The sequence below is a fragment of the Ylistrum balloti genome, unplaced genomic scaffold, assembly GCF_031769215.1.
Source record: "Ylistrum balloti isolate Yb309-2 unplaced genomic scaffold, AGI_CSIRO_Ybal_v1 Utg370136, whole genome shotgun sequence".
In the NCBI taxonomy this organism is placed as follows: Eukaryota; Metazoa; Mollusca; class Bivalvia; order Pectinida; family Pectinidae; genus Ylistrum; species Ylistrum balloti.
Window position 1 is genome coordinate 1,042,171 of NW_026782145.1, and position 18,687 is coordinate 1,060,857.

At 34.9% G+C, this 18,687-nt stretch overlaps 1 protein-coding gene across 1 annotated transcript in view; it reads right to left on the reverse strand.

Moving 5' to 3' along the window:
* Positions 1-18,687, reverse strand: part of LOC132550609 (ubiquitin-like modifier-activating enzyme 6) — a 41,383-nt gene that overhangs the window by 18,851 nt on the left and 3,845 nt on the right. Inside the window, exons 8-18 of the mRNA XM_060214701.1 lie at positions 18,030-18,153; positions 17,446-17,555; positions 16,870-16,932; positions 15,016-15,095; positions 13,108-13,174; positions 12,584-12,730; positions 12,244-12,311; positions 11,946-12,024; positions 10,721-10,798; positions 10,306-10,383; positions 1,611-1,659 (exon numbers count right to left, since the gene is read on the reverse strand). Coding sequence (XP_060070684.1) covers positions 1,611-1,659; positions 10,306-10,383; positions 10,721-10,798; positions 11,946-12,024; positions 12,244-12,311; positions 12,584-12,730; positions 13,108-13,174; positions 15,016-15,095; positions 16,870-16,932; positions 17,446-17,555; positions 18,030-18,153 — 943 coding nt within the window. The remainder of the gene's footprint in view (positions 1-1,610; positions 1,660-10,305; positions 10,384-10,720; positions 10,799-11,945; positions 12,025-12,243; positions 12,312-12,583; positions 12,731-13,107; positions 13,175-15,015; positions 15,096-16,869; positions 16,933-17,445; positions 17,556-18,029; positions 18,154-18,687) is intronic.

Sequence of the window (18,687 nt, forward strand, 5' to 3'; positions counted from 1 at the left end):
ACAGGTCACAACAATACAACATATCACTAATACTCTTTGTTGAGTAGTTTATATAACATGAGATATTTCCCTTTAACTATCTTGAACGATATTTAGCCTAAAACTCTAGAAAATAAGTAAAAATTGTCCTTATATTTAGATACTTTATTTCTTATTTCAATTTTTGTATGGCAAGAAACTAAGAAAACCATGCATATCTCCTAAAATACTTTAATACCAAAATAATGAAGAGACCAAATGTTCAGTTCTGTAAACAGCTTGATCGTTACAAATGTATGTCTATCCGAACAGTACGTAATGATTAAACTGATTCTGAGATGAACCAAAGGTGACCACATTAAGACAATTCATTATTACATATGCCTACGCTATGATTTATATTTCACCGTCAGATAAACAGCACAGGTATTTTTCTAAAATGTGAATTTATTCAGTTTAGTTTCAAGGCTTTTCTTTTTCTTAATATTAATACAATTATTATTTGTCCATTATCAATGGTCTGGAAAGATGATGCTTCCGTAAGTCTGCTAGAAGAAATAAGTTATCATTACAATGTATCTTGCATTGATCAACCAGGAAAAGCTGAATACTATGCCTACATGAGAATATCCAAATTATTTTTCACTAACATACAATATGATAGTGTCATGGAATAATGAATCCTATTCAACACAGGGATGTGTCTTAACATGCAGTAAACACTTTCTAATCATCATACAATCATATCTGAGAAACCATGTTCTTTCCCATGTTTTTCTTTTTTATCTGCATCATAAAAATGCTTTACTTGTGTTCACTTTCCTGATGATTAAAGCATATATGCGACTAAAATTAGCGATCTATGAATTTACAATCTGACACCAAAAAAATCCGGAATTTTGATATTTTTTTTTTTAAGAGCGGTAATTCATTTTTATTTTTTTCTTCTCTACTTCAGATATTAAGAGCGGTAATTCTGAAAGAACTATTTACAAGTTGGCATGGCCTAAAGAAATTGTGACACTGATGATAGTAAGCAAGAGTCAATAAATGCATACCATCAAAACTGTCATCCTATGCTAGTAATTCTAATAAAGTTTTTTTCCAATTGGAAATAAACGTCATGCTCAAAAAGCAATTTTTCTATAAAAATTATAATAAATTCAACCTCCTTCCCAGGGAGAAATATGAGATTCATTGTGGTAAAGCACTTTAAGATGGTTCCATCCATGAGGAGAATTTGATTTAACCATATCTCAGTGTTGGAGATTTTCGAAAGTTCAGACAATTTGACATTTTTGACCCAACCCCTCAAGCCCCTATGCGTTGGGGACTATATGATTGGCTATATTTGATCTTAGGCCAAGGATTTCCGCAAATTTTCCCTGAAATTGGTTTAGGGGTTTTGGAGACAAAGTTGAAAATTTAAAAAGTAATGGAAGCAGGACGCCAGACAAAGGTGATTGCAATGGGTTACCTAAAAAGTTATTAATTGATGAGTGAAAGTTCTGTGAAAATAAGTCAACTTCTACTTTGAAACAATGGTTTCTGATATAAAACAATCAAACAAAACGTATCATGGGATTAAACTGATCCTAATGATTATGTGTAGATATGGTAGAAACATTTACCTGGGTTAATCTCATTTGCTGATTGGGCAGCAGTGGTACTCTTTGGTTTCTGCAAAACACATAAAAAAAATGTTATTTTTTGTCATGTGATAAAACATCCCAATCAACTAAGAAGAAAAAAAGGTCCATGTGGACTGTAAGTGCATAGATGTTTCAAAGTATGAATCCAGTGTTTATAGAATCAACCAATCAGTGCAGATACGATTATAAAAATGTCACAAGAAAACCGTAGCTGTCATCTCCAGTGTGGTAAGTTTACCTTCCACTTTGCCAACATTGTCATTTATACCACATACACAGTAGTATATGAGCTAACAAAATTGTTTTGGTCATTAATGTACAGGGGCAAAGTTCTTTGAAGTAGGTACCATATGCAACTGCATGGGACAGAAACTGCAAGCCAAAAAAGTTCTATACACTAAAACCATTAGAAAGAAATCCATTTAGAAATAAAACAAGAGATCCCAGAGGGATCTTGGAGCCAACCATGGTTTGATCTTGATATGATCTTTTAAAGTTGGATCATTTCCCTTCTTTTCTCAGTTTTTGCTCTTGATGATAAAACATTTGAACATTCCTTTGCATAAATAGCAATGATAATTTTCATCTACCAAATCCAAAATGGCCATCTAGAAGCCATTTTGCTTCTTCTGATCAGTCCCAAAATCAAACAAGCACAAGAAGAGACCAAAGTGAACATAGATAGGAAATTTGAGAGCCATCCATTCAGCACTTCTTCAGAAATAGCAATAACAATCTTTACTAGGCAAAATCAAAGATGGCTGCCTGTTTTTCTGATCAGTCCTAATTCACACAGGCACAACTAGGGATCTTTAGGAACCTATTCATGAAATTTCAGAAAGAAATATACTGTAATTATCAAGAAATAGTGATAAAAAGCTTGTAAAGTCAAAATCCAAGATAGTCATCTGTTGGCTGTTTTGTTTTTCTGAGCAGACCCAAAATTAAATGTGCACTAGGGACAATGGGGATTTTACTTATGAATTTTGAGAAAGATACATCCAGTACTTCTTAAGAAATAGCAATAACAAACTTTCAAAGTCAAAATTCAAGATGGCCACCTGTCTGCCGTTTTGGATTTGCTGATCGGTCACATAATTAGATGGACACAACTAGAGACCAAGGGGAACATACATATAAAATTTGAGAAAGATCTATGCAACCGTTCTCAAGAAATAGCGATAATAAACATGCAAATTCAAAATCCAAGATGGTCGTCTGTTGGCCATTTTGTTTTTCTGTTCACACCCAAAATCAAACTGGCACAACTAGGGACCAAGGGAAACCATCATGTGAAATTCAAGAAAGATCAATCACGTCCTTTCCAAGAAATAGCAATCACAAACTTTCACAGTTAAAATACAAGATGGCCACCTGTCAATCATTTTGCTTTTCTGATCAAACCCAAAATCAAATGTGCACAACTAGGGATCAAGGGAAATCTACATATGAAATCTGAGAAAGATCCATCAAGTGCTTCTCAAGAAATAGTGAAAAATTGTTTATGGATGGATAGACAGAGAGGTGGATGGCTGGATGGAAGGACAGAAGACAAAGGTGAACTGAATAGCCCACCATCTAATGACAAAAGACAGTATCATTTTACACCATGAAACTAAAAAGGTACAGGCATATACAGAATATCTTCACAAAAGATCACTCTCATAATGACTTTGCTCACAATGAACCAGGAAGGTTGGAGAAGTACAACTTTAAATTTTGATGAGTCATTCACTTTATATGTAGATAATACAGGTAAGCAACCAATAATAGACAAGCATGCAGAATTGTAAAGTGCTACTGAGCTTAAGTTGTTATTAAATTTCCTTAGATACCCCAAATGCCATACAATCACTGAATAAAAGATAGCAACCTGATATCACTTTATCAGTTACACATCCATCAAATATGGTATTTCAGGAAAAACCAGCTACTACATCCTCATTCCAGATGTTCTAGCTCAACTCCCATACAGTTAGGTCATTGCAGATTACACAACTCACATACGATAAGACGTTTTCTTCTATTTGACTAAAACCGCAAAGAAAATTTAGAATGTCTTGCTCCAAACATGCACAGAAAGCATATGAAATGGTATGTTCTTCTTGTCACAATAAACTTGTATGCCACGAATGTATAGAAAAAATGCATACTGGACACAAGTTTGAAGAACTCAAAACAGCAGCTGAAAGGATTACAGTGGGATTACAAAAGCAGAAAATGGAAAACTCACACTTCAGTGAAATCAAAGGAGACTTAAAAGACCTTCAAACTATAAGGACGAGAGAGCAGGAACTGGCTGATCAAACACGAGAAGAAACTTTACGACGCCGTGACCTCCTAAAGAGGGTTATTGATGAGTTTGCTGAAAAACTGTTATTTGATCAAGAGAAATGCTTTCAGGAAATCTTCACTACATTGGATGAATATCAAAAAGAGAATCAAGAGAAAGTGCTGCAAATTTTGCAGTTTCAGAGTAAGCTGGCCGAGCTAATGAGGGAAGATAACTATATCAAGGTCATCAAGGAAGGAAAATCTATGGCCTTACCAAGATATACTAAACACCCAATGCTTTCAATGAAAAGGATGACTTTGAAACCAGGGTGTCCTATTGATCGAGAGCAGCTTCAGAAAGCATTTGGACCTATTGACATTGACGATATGATGAATTCCTATATCATACATCCTATACAAGTCTCTTCAGTATATTCTGAGATTGACAGTGTAACTTCAGATGACCTTTATGGAGATGGACGCCAGTCACAAATGACTAATCCCACCAGGGAACACAGTCTGGCTATATCTGAGCTTGATAATGATGTTGGAAGGAGGGAAGTGTCCCAACAATCACTGGAAATTAAACTACATGCTGCCTTAACCAACAAGGAAACCCTACACATGTTGGACAATAGAGCAACATTCGTGTGATTATCACAAGATACTGTCAACTTAATGCTAAGTATACCGATATGAACAAACAACTAGAATGGGCAACTAGGCAATAGTGTTTTACACTCCATTGTACTATATAGTGCTGACAAGTAGACAGTGGTGTTTTACACTATAAGGTACTGTGTAGTACTGACAACTAGACAGTGGTGTTTTACACTACAAGGTACTGTATAGTGCTGACAAGTAGACAGTGGTGTTTTACACTTCATTGTACTGTATAGTGCTGACAAGTAGACAGTGGTGTTTTACACTCCATTGTACTGTGTAGTACTGACAAGTAGACAGTGGTGTTTTACACTATAAGGTACTGTATAGTGCTGACAACTAGACAGTGGTGTTTATACTTCAAGGTACTGCATAGTACTGACAACTAGACAGTTGTGTTAATACTTCAAGGTACTGCATAGTGCTGGCAAGTAGACAGTGGTGTTTTACACTATAAGGTACTGTGTAGTACTGACAAGTAGACAGTGGTGTTTTACACTCCATTGTACTGTATAGTACTGACAAGTAGACAGTGGTGTTTTACACTCCATTGTACTGTATAGTGCTGACAAGTAGACAGTGGTGTTTTACACTATAAGGTACTGTATAGTGCTGACAAGTAGACAGTGGTGTTTTACACTATAAACAGTGGTGTTTTACACTATAAGGTACTGTGTAGTACTGACAAGTAGACAGTGGTGTTTTACACTCCATTGTGCTGTATAGTGCTGACAAGTAGACAGTGGTGTTTTACACTATAAGTAGTGGTGTTTTACACTCCATTGTACTGTATAGTGCTGACAAGTAGACAGTGGTGTTTTACTATAAGGTACTGTATAAACCATTGTACTGTATAGTGCTGACAAGTAGACAGTGGTGTTTTACACTCAATAGACAGTGGTGTTTTACACTGTACTGTAGTAGTGCTGACAAGTAGACAGTGGTGTTTTACAGTGCTGACAAGTAGACAGTGGTGTTTTACACTATAAGGTACTGTATAGTGCTGACAACTAGACAGTGGTGTTTTACACTATAAGGTACTGTGTAGTACATAGTGCTAGACAGTGGTGACAACTAGACAACTAGACAATAGTGTTTTACACTCCATTGTACTGTATAGTGCTGACAAGTAGACAGTGGTGTTTTACACTATAAGGTACTGTGTAGTACTGACAAGTAGACAGTGGTGTTTTACACTCCATTGTACTGTATAGTGCTGACAAGTAGACAGTGGTGTTTTACACTCCATTGTACGGTATAGTGCTGACAAGTAGACAGTGGTGTTTTACACTATAAGGTACTGTGTAGTACTGACAACTAGACAATAGTGTTTTACACTCCATTGTACTGTATAGTGCTGACAAGTAGACAGTGGTGTTTTACACTATAAACAGTGGTGTTTTACACTCCATTGTACTGTATAGTGCTGACAACTAGACAGTGGTGTTTTACACTCCATTGTACTGTATAGTGCTGACAAGTAGACAGTGGTGTTTTACACTATAAGGTACTGTATAGTGCTGACAAGTAGACAGTGGTGTTTTACACTATAAGGTACTGTGTAGTGCTGACAAGTAGACAGTGGTGTTTTACACTACAAGGTACTGTATAGTGCTGACAAGTAGACAGTGGTGTTTTACACTCCATTGTATAAGTACTGTGTGACAAGTGACAAGTAGACAGTGGTGTTTTACACTAATTGTACTGTATAGTGCTGACAAGTAGACAGTGGTGTTTTACACTACATTGTACGGTATAGTGCTGACAATAGACAGTGGTGTTTTACACTATAAGGTACTGTGTAGTGCTGACAAGTAGTCAGTGGTGTTTTTCTGTATAGTGCTGACAAGTAGACAGTGGTGTTTTACACTATAAGTAGTGGTGTTTTACACTCCATTGTACTGTATAGTGCTGACAAGTAGACAGTGGTGTTTTACACTCCATTGTACTGTATAGTACTGACAAGTAGACAGTGGTGTTTTACACTATAAGGTACTGTGTAGTACTGACAAGTAGACAGTGGTGTTTTACACTACAAGGTACTGTATAGTGCTGACAAGTAGACAGTGGTGTTTTACACTCCATTGTGTTAGTTACACTCTGTGTAGTACTGACAACTAGACAGTTGTGTTAATACTTCAAGGTACTGCATAGTGCTGGCAAGTAGACAGTGGTGTTTTACACTATAAGGTACTGTGTAGTACTGACAAGTAGACAGTGGTGTTTTACACTCCATTGTACTGTATAGTGCTGACAAGTAGACAGTGGTGTTTTACACTATAAGGTACTGTGTAGTACTGACAACTAGACAGTGGTGTTTTACACTATAAGGTACTGTATAGTGCTGACAAGTAGACAGTGGTGTTTTACACTATAAGGTACTGTGTAGTACTGACAAGTAGACAGTGGTGTTTTACACTCCATTGTACTGTATAGTGCTGACAAGTAGACAGTGGTGTTTTACACTATAAGGTACTGTGTAGTACTGACAACTAGACAGTGGTGTTTTACACTACAAGGTACTGTATAGTGCTGACAACTAGACAGTGGTGTTTTACATTACAAGGTACTGTGTAGTGCTGACAACTAGACAGTGGTGTTTTACACTATTGTACTGTGTAGTAGTGGTGACAACTAGACAGTGGTGTTTTACACTATAAGGTACTGTGTAGTACTGACAACTAGACAGTGGTGTTTTACTCTATGAGGTACTGTGTAGTACTGACAACTAGACAGTGGTGTTTTACACTATAAGGTACTGTATAGTGCTGACAAGTAGACAGTGGTGTTTTACACTATAAGGTAATGTGTAGTACTGACAAGTAGACAGTGGTGTTTTACACTCCATTGTACTGTATAGTGCTGACAAGTAGACAGTGGTGTTTTACACTATAAGGTACTGTGTAGTACTGACAAGTAGACAGTGGTGTTTTACACTATAAGGTACTGTGTAGTACTGACAACTAGACAGTGGTGTTTTACACTATAAGGTACTGTGTAGTACTGACAACTAGACAGTGGTGTTTTACACTATAAGGTACTGTGTAGTACTGACAACTAGACAGTAGTGTTTTACACTATAAGGTACTGTGTAGTACTGACAAGTAGACAGTGGTGTTTTACACTATAAGGTACTGTGTAGTACTGACAACTAGACAGTGGTGTTTTACATTACAAGGTACTGTGTAGTATTGACAACTAGACAGTGGTGTTTAACATTACAAGGTACTGTGTAGTACTGACAACTAGACAGTGGTGTTTAACATTACAAGGTACTGTGTAGTACTGACAACTAGACAGTGGTGTTTTACACTATAAGGTACTGTGTAGTACTGACAACTAGACAGTGGTGTTTAACATTACAAGGTACTGTGTAGTACTGACAACTAGACAGTTGTGTTTATACTCCAAAGTAATGTTAAAACAACAGTAGAATAAGAATATCATACTGGAAGACTGAATGAATTTTATGAATGCTATAAACATTTCAGGAGGAAAATGAAACAAACAATTTGAATATATTTATTTTACTAGTGATTTCAAAATGATTACATTGAAAAACTTCATGATTTCCCACAATGATGTGTTTGACATTATGAAAATTGTGATTACAGTTATCATTTCTCATGAAAGAAATGATTGAACATGTTATTACAGTCGAAACTCGTTATCTTGAAATTCAACGGACCATGGAAATGGTTCAACTTATCCAAAGTTTGACTCAACTAGAGTGTCCAAAATAAGGTGAACTTATCCTGATGTTGATTACTGATGGACGGAATGATGGCTATGACAGAACGCAACACCATGCTACAAACAGCGCTATTCAATCTGTTGATTTACAACTGAAGGGACTGAAAAATCACTTTGACTCAACTGAAATTGCAACTCAATGAAATTCGGGTCATCCGAACTAAACTTAAGATATCGAAGGGAAAAAATCAGAACTTGAAAATTATTTCAACTCAAGCAGAATTTTTTCACTTCAGCAATTTCGAGACAACGAGTTTCAACTGTACCTGTAATACATATCCATAATCCATATGTGAAATATGAAAACTGGCAGGATAAGAATTCCACAGGGCATGATTAAATCAACATCAGGAAAAAAGAGTAGAAGCTTTGAAGTTTTAAAACTTTTGTGATTATTTAAAAGGAATCCTCAATTTTAGATATCTTATGTAAATACCATTACTTTTCCAATCTGTTTTTCTTCTTTCTTAATACTGTGAGCTTATTCAAACTATACCATTCAGCAATATATGTGATGTTTTATATACTGCATACTTTGTCTTTCCACACAGATACTCAGATTTTAGTCAATGCAGTGTATATGGCCTCTGCCATTGTTTGATCTTTATTTCTTCCTTTTCTGTTGGATCATTTAGCTTCTGTTTAAATTAAGATGCCCAAAGAAGTGTGGTCAGAAGAAAAATTGTCAATTTGGCTGGACTTACCAAAATGTGGTATGGTCTGAAGAGAAATTGTCGGTTTTCACTTACCTGGATATGGTGTGGTCTGTAAAGAAATTGTCTGTTTTTACTTACCCGAATGTGGTGTGGTCTGAATAGAAATTGTCTGTTTTTACTTACCAGGATGTGGTGTGGTCTGAAGAGAAATTGTCTGTTTTTACTTACCTGGATGTGGTGTGGTCTGAAGAGAAATTGTCTGTTTTAACTTACCCTGATGTGGTGTGGTCTGAAGAGAAATTGTCTGGTCTGAAGAGAAATTGTCTGTTTTGACTTACCGGTATGTGGTGTGGTCTGAAGTGAAATGGTCTGTTTTTACTTACCCGAATGTGGTGTGGTCTGAAGAGAAGTTGTCTGTTTTTACTTACCCGGATGTGGTGTGGTCTGAATAGAAATTGTCTGTTTTTACTTACCCGGATGTGGTGTGGTCTGAAGAGAAATTGTCTGTTTTTACTTACCCGGATGTCGTGTGGTCTGAAGAGAAATTGTCTGCTTTCACTTACCCGGATGTGGTGTGGTCTGAATAGAAATTGTCTGTTTTTACTTACCCGGATGTGGTGTGGTCTGAATAGAAATTGTCTGCTTTTACTTATCCGGATGTGGTGTGGTCTGAAGAGAAATTGTCTGTTTTTACTTACCCGGATGTGGTGTGGTCTGAAGAGAAATTGTCTGTTTTTACTTACCCGAATGTGGTGTGGTCTGAAGAGAAATTGTCTGTTTTTACTTATCCGGATGTGGTGTGGTCTGAAGAGAAATTGTCTGTTTTTACTTACCCGGATGTGGTGTGGTCTGAAGAGAAATTGTCTGTTTTTACTTACCCGGATGTGGTGTGGTCTGAAGAGAAATTGTCTGTTTTTACTTACCCGGATGTGGTGTGGTCTGAAGAGAAATTGTCTGCTTTCACTTACCCGGATGTGGTGTGGTCTGAATAGAAATTGTCTGTTTTTACTTACCCGGATGTGGTGTGGTCTGAATAGAAATTGTCTGCTTTTACTTATCCGGATGTGGTGTGGTCTGAAGAGAAATTGTCTGTTTTTACTTACCCGGATGTGGTGTGGTCTGAAGAGAAATTGTCTGTTTTTACTTACCCGGATGTGGTGTGGTCTGAAGAGAAATTGTCTGTTTTTACTTATCCGGATGTGGTGTGGTCTGAAGAGAAATTGTCTGTTTTTACTTACCCGGATGTGGTGTGGTCTGAAGAGAAATTGTCTGTTTTTACTTACCCGGATGTGGTGTGGTCTGAAGAGAAATTGTCTGTTTTTACTTACCCGGATGTGGTGTGGTCTGAAGAGAAATTGTCTGTTTAAATTTGATTTCTCTATGATGTCGTTGTCTGTTATTGTTATCTGTAATTATATAACAACAGATGCATATGACTTGTGTAAGGATGGAAGATACACTTTTCAAACCTGAACATCTTTTTATTACCTTCTACTGTTTTACATAATTTTGTAAGAAGAAGAATTCTATTTAGCTATTTTACTCCAGAATGATATAAATATAATCATATATTTCTAATAAAACATTTTATTCATTGTCCTTCCATCAACTGAAATGAAAAAGTTACCAGTGTGATCAGTTATAACTACACAGCATATGATCAGTTTATTCATCAGAACAATCAGCAGCATTAAATGTCAGATCATACCATTCCATTTGACAAACTTCCACATTCTACAGTACCTGGCCTTTATCCTGTGAAGCAATCCCCAATAAGGCATAATTCTTCAACATCTCACATCCTATAGCACCACAGCCAACCTGGCAAGTAAGTAACAGTTCACTTATATACAAAATGCATAATTGAAGTTAAATGAATACATATGTACATGTACATAGAATACAGAAAGTTGCAATGTAAAAAAATATCATCAAATCAGATTTCTTACTTCATGCTTCTGTAGATGTTTACAAATCCTGGATTGCCCAAAACTCCAAGAACGTTTTTTTCAACTCTTACATTGCCCCAACCCCTAAAGTACTTTGTACCAGATCATGTATTGCCCTAACCATCTAGTGCTTTTAACCAAGTCCTGCATTGCCCCAAACCATCAAGTACCTAATACCAAATCCTGTATTGTCCCAAGTCATCAAGTACCTAATACCAAATCCTGGTTATAAGCAGAAGAGCCAATTTTTAACAATTTTTTCAATCTGATTCACATATCACCCGCATCAGAATATAAGCGGCATCCTTTCTAAGAATGTGGTAACTGTTATGTTGACCAAAGTTTGTTGATATAACAGAAAAAGTGAATGCGATTTATGAAGATCGTCAGTGAAACATTTAATATAAATTTGCAAATGAATTATTCAGAGGTAATCCTTTATTTCATTGATGTGTTTAAAAAACGTACAATAGCAATTATTGAACTTGTTTGGCTTGAGAGTCCACATAGATTGTCTACGTACAGATATAGGGCCTGACTTCAGGTACAGTTTGCATAACAACATCTCCATCAGTGTTTGTACAGTTAAATAGCGAAGACCCTTTCATGCTAACAAAATTATATTATTATTACATATTATATTATATTGAAATATTGTAAACTTCCACTATGGCTTTGAAGTAACCACGAAAGTACTTGTAAATAACTTGGTACCGATGTCTCGTACTGGTGTACTGGTATCCTTGGTTTAAATCACAATTTTTTTATTCTTTCTGGAACCGTGGCGTGTTACAGCAACCAAAATTATCAGGGTGTGAATTCATGCAGGTCAATAGTGCATGTGATATGCCTTGACAAAATGGCTGTTCAGAAATACATAACAGAACCAATGTCCAGGCGATGTCCCCCTCCTCCCCTCACCAAACCCACCAGGGAAAAAGCGATGACTTATAATTATACTCCAGTTTTTACAGGTATTTGATAATATTCCACCCGCTATAATCTATATAAAGACTTACCATAAACAATTTCATGTTTGCTAACTGACAACATTTTCCCTCTCCTATACAGATTCTCAGAGCATCATATCGATCACCTCTGTAAAAATAAGAAACCATCTTAACTAATCATATCACCACAATCATTATTTGATGAAATGAAATTCATTATCAGTAAGTAACTTTATTGCATGTAAAACACATGAAATAATTACCTAGTTTTAAACAACAATCATTATTTCTACACGTAAGTAAATCAATCTCAAGTAATAACTTAATCATCAACTGTTGAAAAAGTTGTGATTATCTTAGTATTTACCTTGGTTGGAACTGTACTGGATTGGAGATGTCCTTCTTACTTATGACATCAACAGCATCAAGATATAGCTGTAAAATGAATAGGATATTGCTTCTAATCTCAAATCAACTGCAAATGTAAACAGGATAGAGCTACCAGTCTTAAATTAACTGCATTTAAATATTGCTGTAAAATAAATATACACCAGCTACCAGCATCAAATCAACCGCATTAGGATATTGTTTTGAAACAAATTGACTGAGGGAAGTGAACTTTCCTCTGTGCTCTTTGAGATGATTGAGCCCATGTAGGTAAAAACTTCATTCATTGATGGGAGTAAACTCTGTAAATAAAAACTTACCCATTGATTGAGGGGAGTGAACTTCCCTGTGAGTGCTTTGAGGCCTTCTTGAGCCACAAATCCCCCAACAGCTGCACATAGAGGAACAAAACATCCACGAGCTGTGAACGACAACATCCGTACCAGGTCTTCATCTAATGGCTCCACCTGGAGGAAAACAACACAATTCCCATCCAATAGTTAGTTTTTTTCAAAATGTATGAAACGAAATTTCTATTCCTATATTTTACATGCAAGACATACCTTGATTCTAATGTTATCATAAAAACAATTGATTCTAGTAAGGAATAATCTTCAAACCAACAATCAAATGTATAGTAACTATTGAGAAACTTTTACCAGTCTTGCTCTTTTGCCAACAGAACAAAACAAAAAACGACAAAAAAAATTGGATACTGTATTCCAAATTAATCATCTTTCGATGATGATACCTAAATCAGTTCTAAATTTAACCACCTTATTTTTAAGTGACTCTGTTTATCCTGAACAGCTATTATTTGCTCATTTGATAAATGAAAACCAACCTTGTTTGTCAGCTTATTGTTGATGTCATGTGCAAGGGACACAATTCTAGCTGCATCTTTCTGACACCTGAAATAAAGCAACAAATGATTTATATACTGAAGCACATAATCACAAAACATCGACATTAATGCACTAGTGTCAAGTTGTCTCATCACACCAAATAAAATTACTGCAAGTTGAAACAATAAACACCTGTTCAATGGTAAATCAAATACCGGTATTCATGACTTATTGTATAGAAATGAATGCATGGGAATGGTAGCAACAAAAATAAAGATTGCTATGTGATTTAATAATAAATTAAAGCATACAAAGTTTTAAAGAGATTGGTAGACAATTAAGGGGAAAAATCTCTGGATAATATTAAAAAGCTGACAAGAACAAAGGGGAAGAATTCTGAACTATTAATGACCGACCGAAATGCTATTCATGCAGAAACAAAATCACATGATACAGTTTTCAAGCTTATTAAGTTTCAAAGAAGTTGCTTCAGAACTGAAGGAGGAGAAATCCTGACATTGCTAAAATGTGAAAAATAAATAAAAAATAGAAGGGAAATTACTGTTTCTATAAACCAAAAATCACAAAGACATTCAGGAAAACACACATGTAAACAGCAATAACTCTTTTTTAATTAAAACGCTGTTCAGGAAAACACAATTTTCTAACCTATTTATAAAGCCTATAAAAAGGTTGAAAGAAATCAGTTGAAAAGTTTTAATCAAGTTTGTCATCCCTAATTTAGTGAAGTGATTACCTGGAAAATAAAAAACAACCTGTCAGAAAGGACCCACCTTTGTTTGTGACCTGTATGGGTAAATTTAATCATCCTAATTACATTGTCAGTATACACATCAAAAAATGTAAAAGTTGACCTTTTGACATAGTGACCTTGAACCTTTGTCAGTTGACTACTGGTACAGTTGACCTTTTGACCCCTAACTTAATCCCATCCTGCATATTTTCTAATATTAGATATTGCAATACAATCAGTCAACCTTATCACAAGCCAAAATATGACAACAAAAGTCTATTTGTAGTAACAGTGACCTTTGTAGTTGACCTTTTGACCCCGAACATACTTCCACTCTGTATTACCTTACAAGCTAACATTTTATGAAATTTCAACGTAATCCATCAATTCTTTCTGAAATTACCATCTTGAAACTAAAATTTTTACAAAAAATATATATTTTTAGCTATAGTGACATTTAAGTTGAACATTCAACCCCACTTTCCATTGCCTCATAACCTAACATTAAATGAAGTTTCATTCAAATCCATCCATCTTTTCTCAAGTTATTTTCTGGAAGCCAGCACCGGGACGGATAGACAGACAGATGGACAGACAAACAGAAAGAAAGACAGACAGATGGGAGACAAACACTGTAGTCCCCTCTAATTTCACCAGCAAGGGACTAATAATAGAAGAGATCTTGAGGCAAGAATCATATTGTGTAACAAATAAGAGGCAGTAACTCATAAATACGACTCAATAAGAAATTCACAAAAACTCCATTCCATGCTATGGTGACTAAGCCTATTAAATATGAAAGAAATTTGTTCAAAATTGAGAGAGGGAATATCTGGACAAGTTTAATATGATAAAAAGAGCAAAGGACAATTACTTTTCTAAATAGAGATGAATCAAAACTACCATTTAGGAAAACAACTTCATGTCATGGTGATAAAACATCCAACAAAAGCTCGGTTGAAAACATCTCTGGACAAATAAAAGTTTACAACTGATGGATGGACAACATCATACCATATAAATCCTGTCAAAATAATTTTGACAGGCATGTAAAAATCCAATCTTGTCAGTGAGCCATTCTGTGTCATGAGCATCATAACACCTTCAACCAACCAGTGTTGTTATCCAATACATTTTACTTCCAGATACTTACCATACATTGGGCAGTTGGTCATTTTGTTCTTGGTGGTACTGATGTAGAGCCAGCATTGCAAGGTGTAAATTTGAGGGAGCCTGACAAATCAGAAAGTAGCAATCACTTTTACTAAAGTAGCAACTAATTCTGAATACAAGATCGTGTTTCTGGAAAAACAGTAACAGTCAATCATTTACTTCAAAGAAAAAACTTCTAGAGACCGCAGATTTTAGTAATATACCTCCAGGATTTCATAAATTTACAGAAACATATGATAAATGCTACATATTACCCTTACCTCTTGATCCAATTTCTTAAACCCAGAGAAATTCTGACTGAAATAAAGTGAGAGTTCGACTGTGAAAGGAAATAGGCATTCAGCTTGTTCCCAACAAGAGAAAAGACTTTTGTTTGCCCTGTTCTCACAAAAATTGGCTGTTTTGTCAGCATTTAAGGAGATTTTATACTCTGCTTTACCAACAGACACTTTTGTACCTCTTCTGGTGAAATAATATGTGTAAAGAGAGAATTGTTCTACCTGATCTGCACCCTTGATGGTTTGTCGAAATATCATTTTAATACTTCAGTAATAATCATACTATTCCTACTCTACTCTGGTAGATGTTTATCATGCTGAATGAAATGCATCAGCCTCAGAATTTAGATATTCATTATTTCAAATAATCCAAACATGATATAAAAGGAAATTAAATGTCTATGGGCAATAGGGGTGACTATTGAGGCCAAAAAGGCTCTCACGACAGTATATATTATCGTGATAGTCATGTGATTATTGCAATACTGTCATGAAAGTTTATTCACCTTCAAAATATGTTTTATTAACCCAGAAATGAAGGTCACCAACCACTCAAATGTATCAGAATGCTCAATTTAGCAAACATTACAGCAAAATAAAATGATATACAATTCTTATACAATCAAATATGTTGCAGTGTATTTCTTGCTAAACTTTGTTATATTTTCATATTATTTATTCTATAGATAAACATGATATTCTGTGATATTTGTTGTGAAACTCATACACACGCTGGATTCAAAACTATAAGATATTAAATTTATATCAGTCAAGTCTTAGTTTTACAATAAATTTTGCATAATTTTCTCTTCATTTTAAACTTGTTTTACATTTAAAAAAGTGATTATTAATTCAACAATGATATAACTATTTGGTTTTCACAGTAAGTTGGAAAAGCTGTGTTGAAAAAAAAATACATATATCTAGGCCTAGTAAAGTAGGATAATGTAGCTGGTTACCAAATGAAGGTGCCTGTACTTTCAAAAGGGGGAGTTTAATTGCGATCAGTTTTGTGACACTTTGTCATTAATTTTCATATAACCGAAATGCTGTCCTACCCCTGTTTTTCCTTTTTATTGAGAATGTTTTTAAAATGCTGCTAACTTCCATCTTGTTGTTTATACAAACTCTCATTAGTGTAAAAACTTCTGCTTAAAATTCTGTTTCCATTCTAAGAAGGCAATTGTCCCTGTCTTGTATTTAGCGATTTCCCCTATTGAGATCCTAAAGATGCTTTAATACATAAACCAAGGCTGTGTGGATGTTTATCAATAACTCGGAGAAAAATCTTCCTTTCAAGTAGCATCTTCGTTGGTTAAAAAAAGAATCAATCATTAACAAGCGATAGTGGAATAAATTACTATGGTATATAAAGACTTTAAAATATGCAATCGCCCTAAAGCTATCAAGAGCAAAGCTAATACAATAAATTGATAAGACATTACACCACCAATGGTTTACAAGAAAAAGAAGTCAGTTATGTTAATGAGTTAAGCCAATTCTTATACTGACTTGCCAATCAAAGTCAACATTAGTTTACCAGATAAATTACCTACAGAAATTTTGGAGAGATCTGGCGTCAGTAGGGTAGGATCCTTCAGCTGTGATTCCAGACTTTTCTATAAAATAGAGTTTACTGGATGTAAAATTCTTAATACCTGAATTGCGATAAAGTTCATATGAATAATCTGTAACATTGAGTTAAAGAAGCAAATAAATTTCTGCTCACACTAATTCAATTGTTCATTGCTATCATTATTAATCAATTAATTAATTACATACATTAAAGTAAATCTAAATTATTTAAATCTGCAGATACAGTTTGTAAATATAATTTCCTAATTTTCTATGTACAATTCACAAGTAAATTGATAAACAACTAATTCTATAAAGAAAATGGTAGAAAATATGAACTTAATATATGTCATAGATCATTGTAAGCAATCTAACACCTCCTCTGTTCAATAGAAATATCAGAGGGACATAACTTTATAAGCAGTGATAAAAAAGAAAACTAATTTGATTATGTACAAAACACTCTGACATCTTCAGATGCATGTAAAATTTGATATATGATTCAGTAGATGAGGTACACTTAGAGAAAGCAACACAGTAACAACAAAGACACTTACAAATGAGAATTTCTGAGGGATCCTGACCTGGGTGATGATGCCACCATGTTCATATGGAGTAAAGCTTTCTCCAGTAGTATCACAAATTGCAAAGGTTGACGGGGACAGAACTGATAATACAAGGACTACATGTTAAGCCAAAAGTGATATAATGGTTGAGAATTATTACTGATAATAATAAGGTGTAAATTTTCATTTTAATTCAAATATGGCTTCAATGACAGTCTCAAACCCAATCGCTAAAAGAATACATGGGTATTTAAATATAAGAAGCATTTAAATTTATAATTCTTTTGTATATGTTAGAAGCAAAATTTAATGTTAATCAAAACCACCATGTAAGATTTTGACTGTAGTTAAATTAGTATTCCTAACAATCAAGAATAGACCATATCCTTTTTCCTTCTTCAACAGTATCAAGATATTTGGTAGCCTACTAACAATATCTAGAAACCAACAGTTGAAAATATTGATACATTTACTCTATAATTGTGGATGTTCATTATCAAATAAAAAAATGCATTACAATTATTTTCCACCAGAAAAATGTACTGATGAAATATGGTTTGACAAATTGGACTGACCTTTGACCCTGCATGTCATTCCATTCAGTGCCGTCATTCCATTGAGTTCCCTGAATGCCACCATGTCACCTGTCTCCAGTCCATGAAATTTATCTTTCAGACATGTAACCACTCCAGGATTTTCCTGTTAATACAACATTAACATATATCAAGGAAACTGGGGAAATATATAACCTGATCCTAAGATACTGTAAATGTACTTAATTTGGCACTATCAAATTTAAGTACACTATTTGAGAAAAAATGGGATGATGACCTTGCAAATTCAGAATAATTGCTATGAAAAATACATAGAAACAACATTTAGAGCAATCATGTTTTTGCGTAATGTTTCATTGCATATGCACTAAAATAAGGTTACTGCAAAAATATGTATTTTTACTGTAAAATGTACTTGAAGCAACCTTTTGGTTCTTTCTACAATCCTGTTAGTTTGAGCAGCTGTACAAGAGATATGGTGATTGCTTTCTTGCATTTCTTGAGAATGACTTCCTAAACCTGCATCATCATCCAAATGCCTGCCAGGATTATTGTCTGATGAATAAGCACCTTGAAAAAAGAGGGATCACCCTCACTTAAGGACAAGAAAAGGGATTGTTTTCACTTGAGCATCAGAAGAGAGATTGCTCTCACTTGAGCACCAGAAAAGGAATTGCCC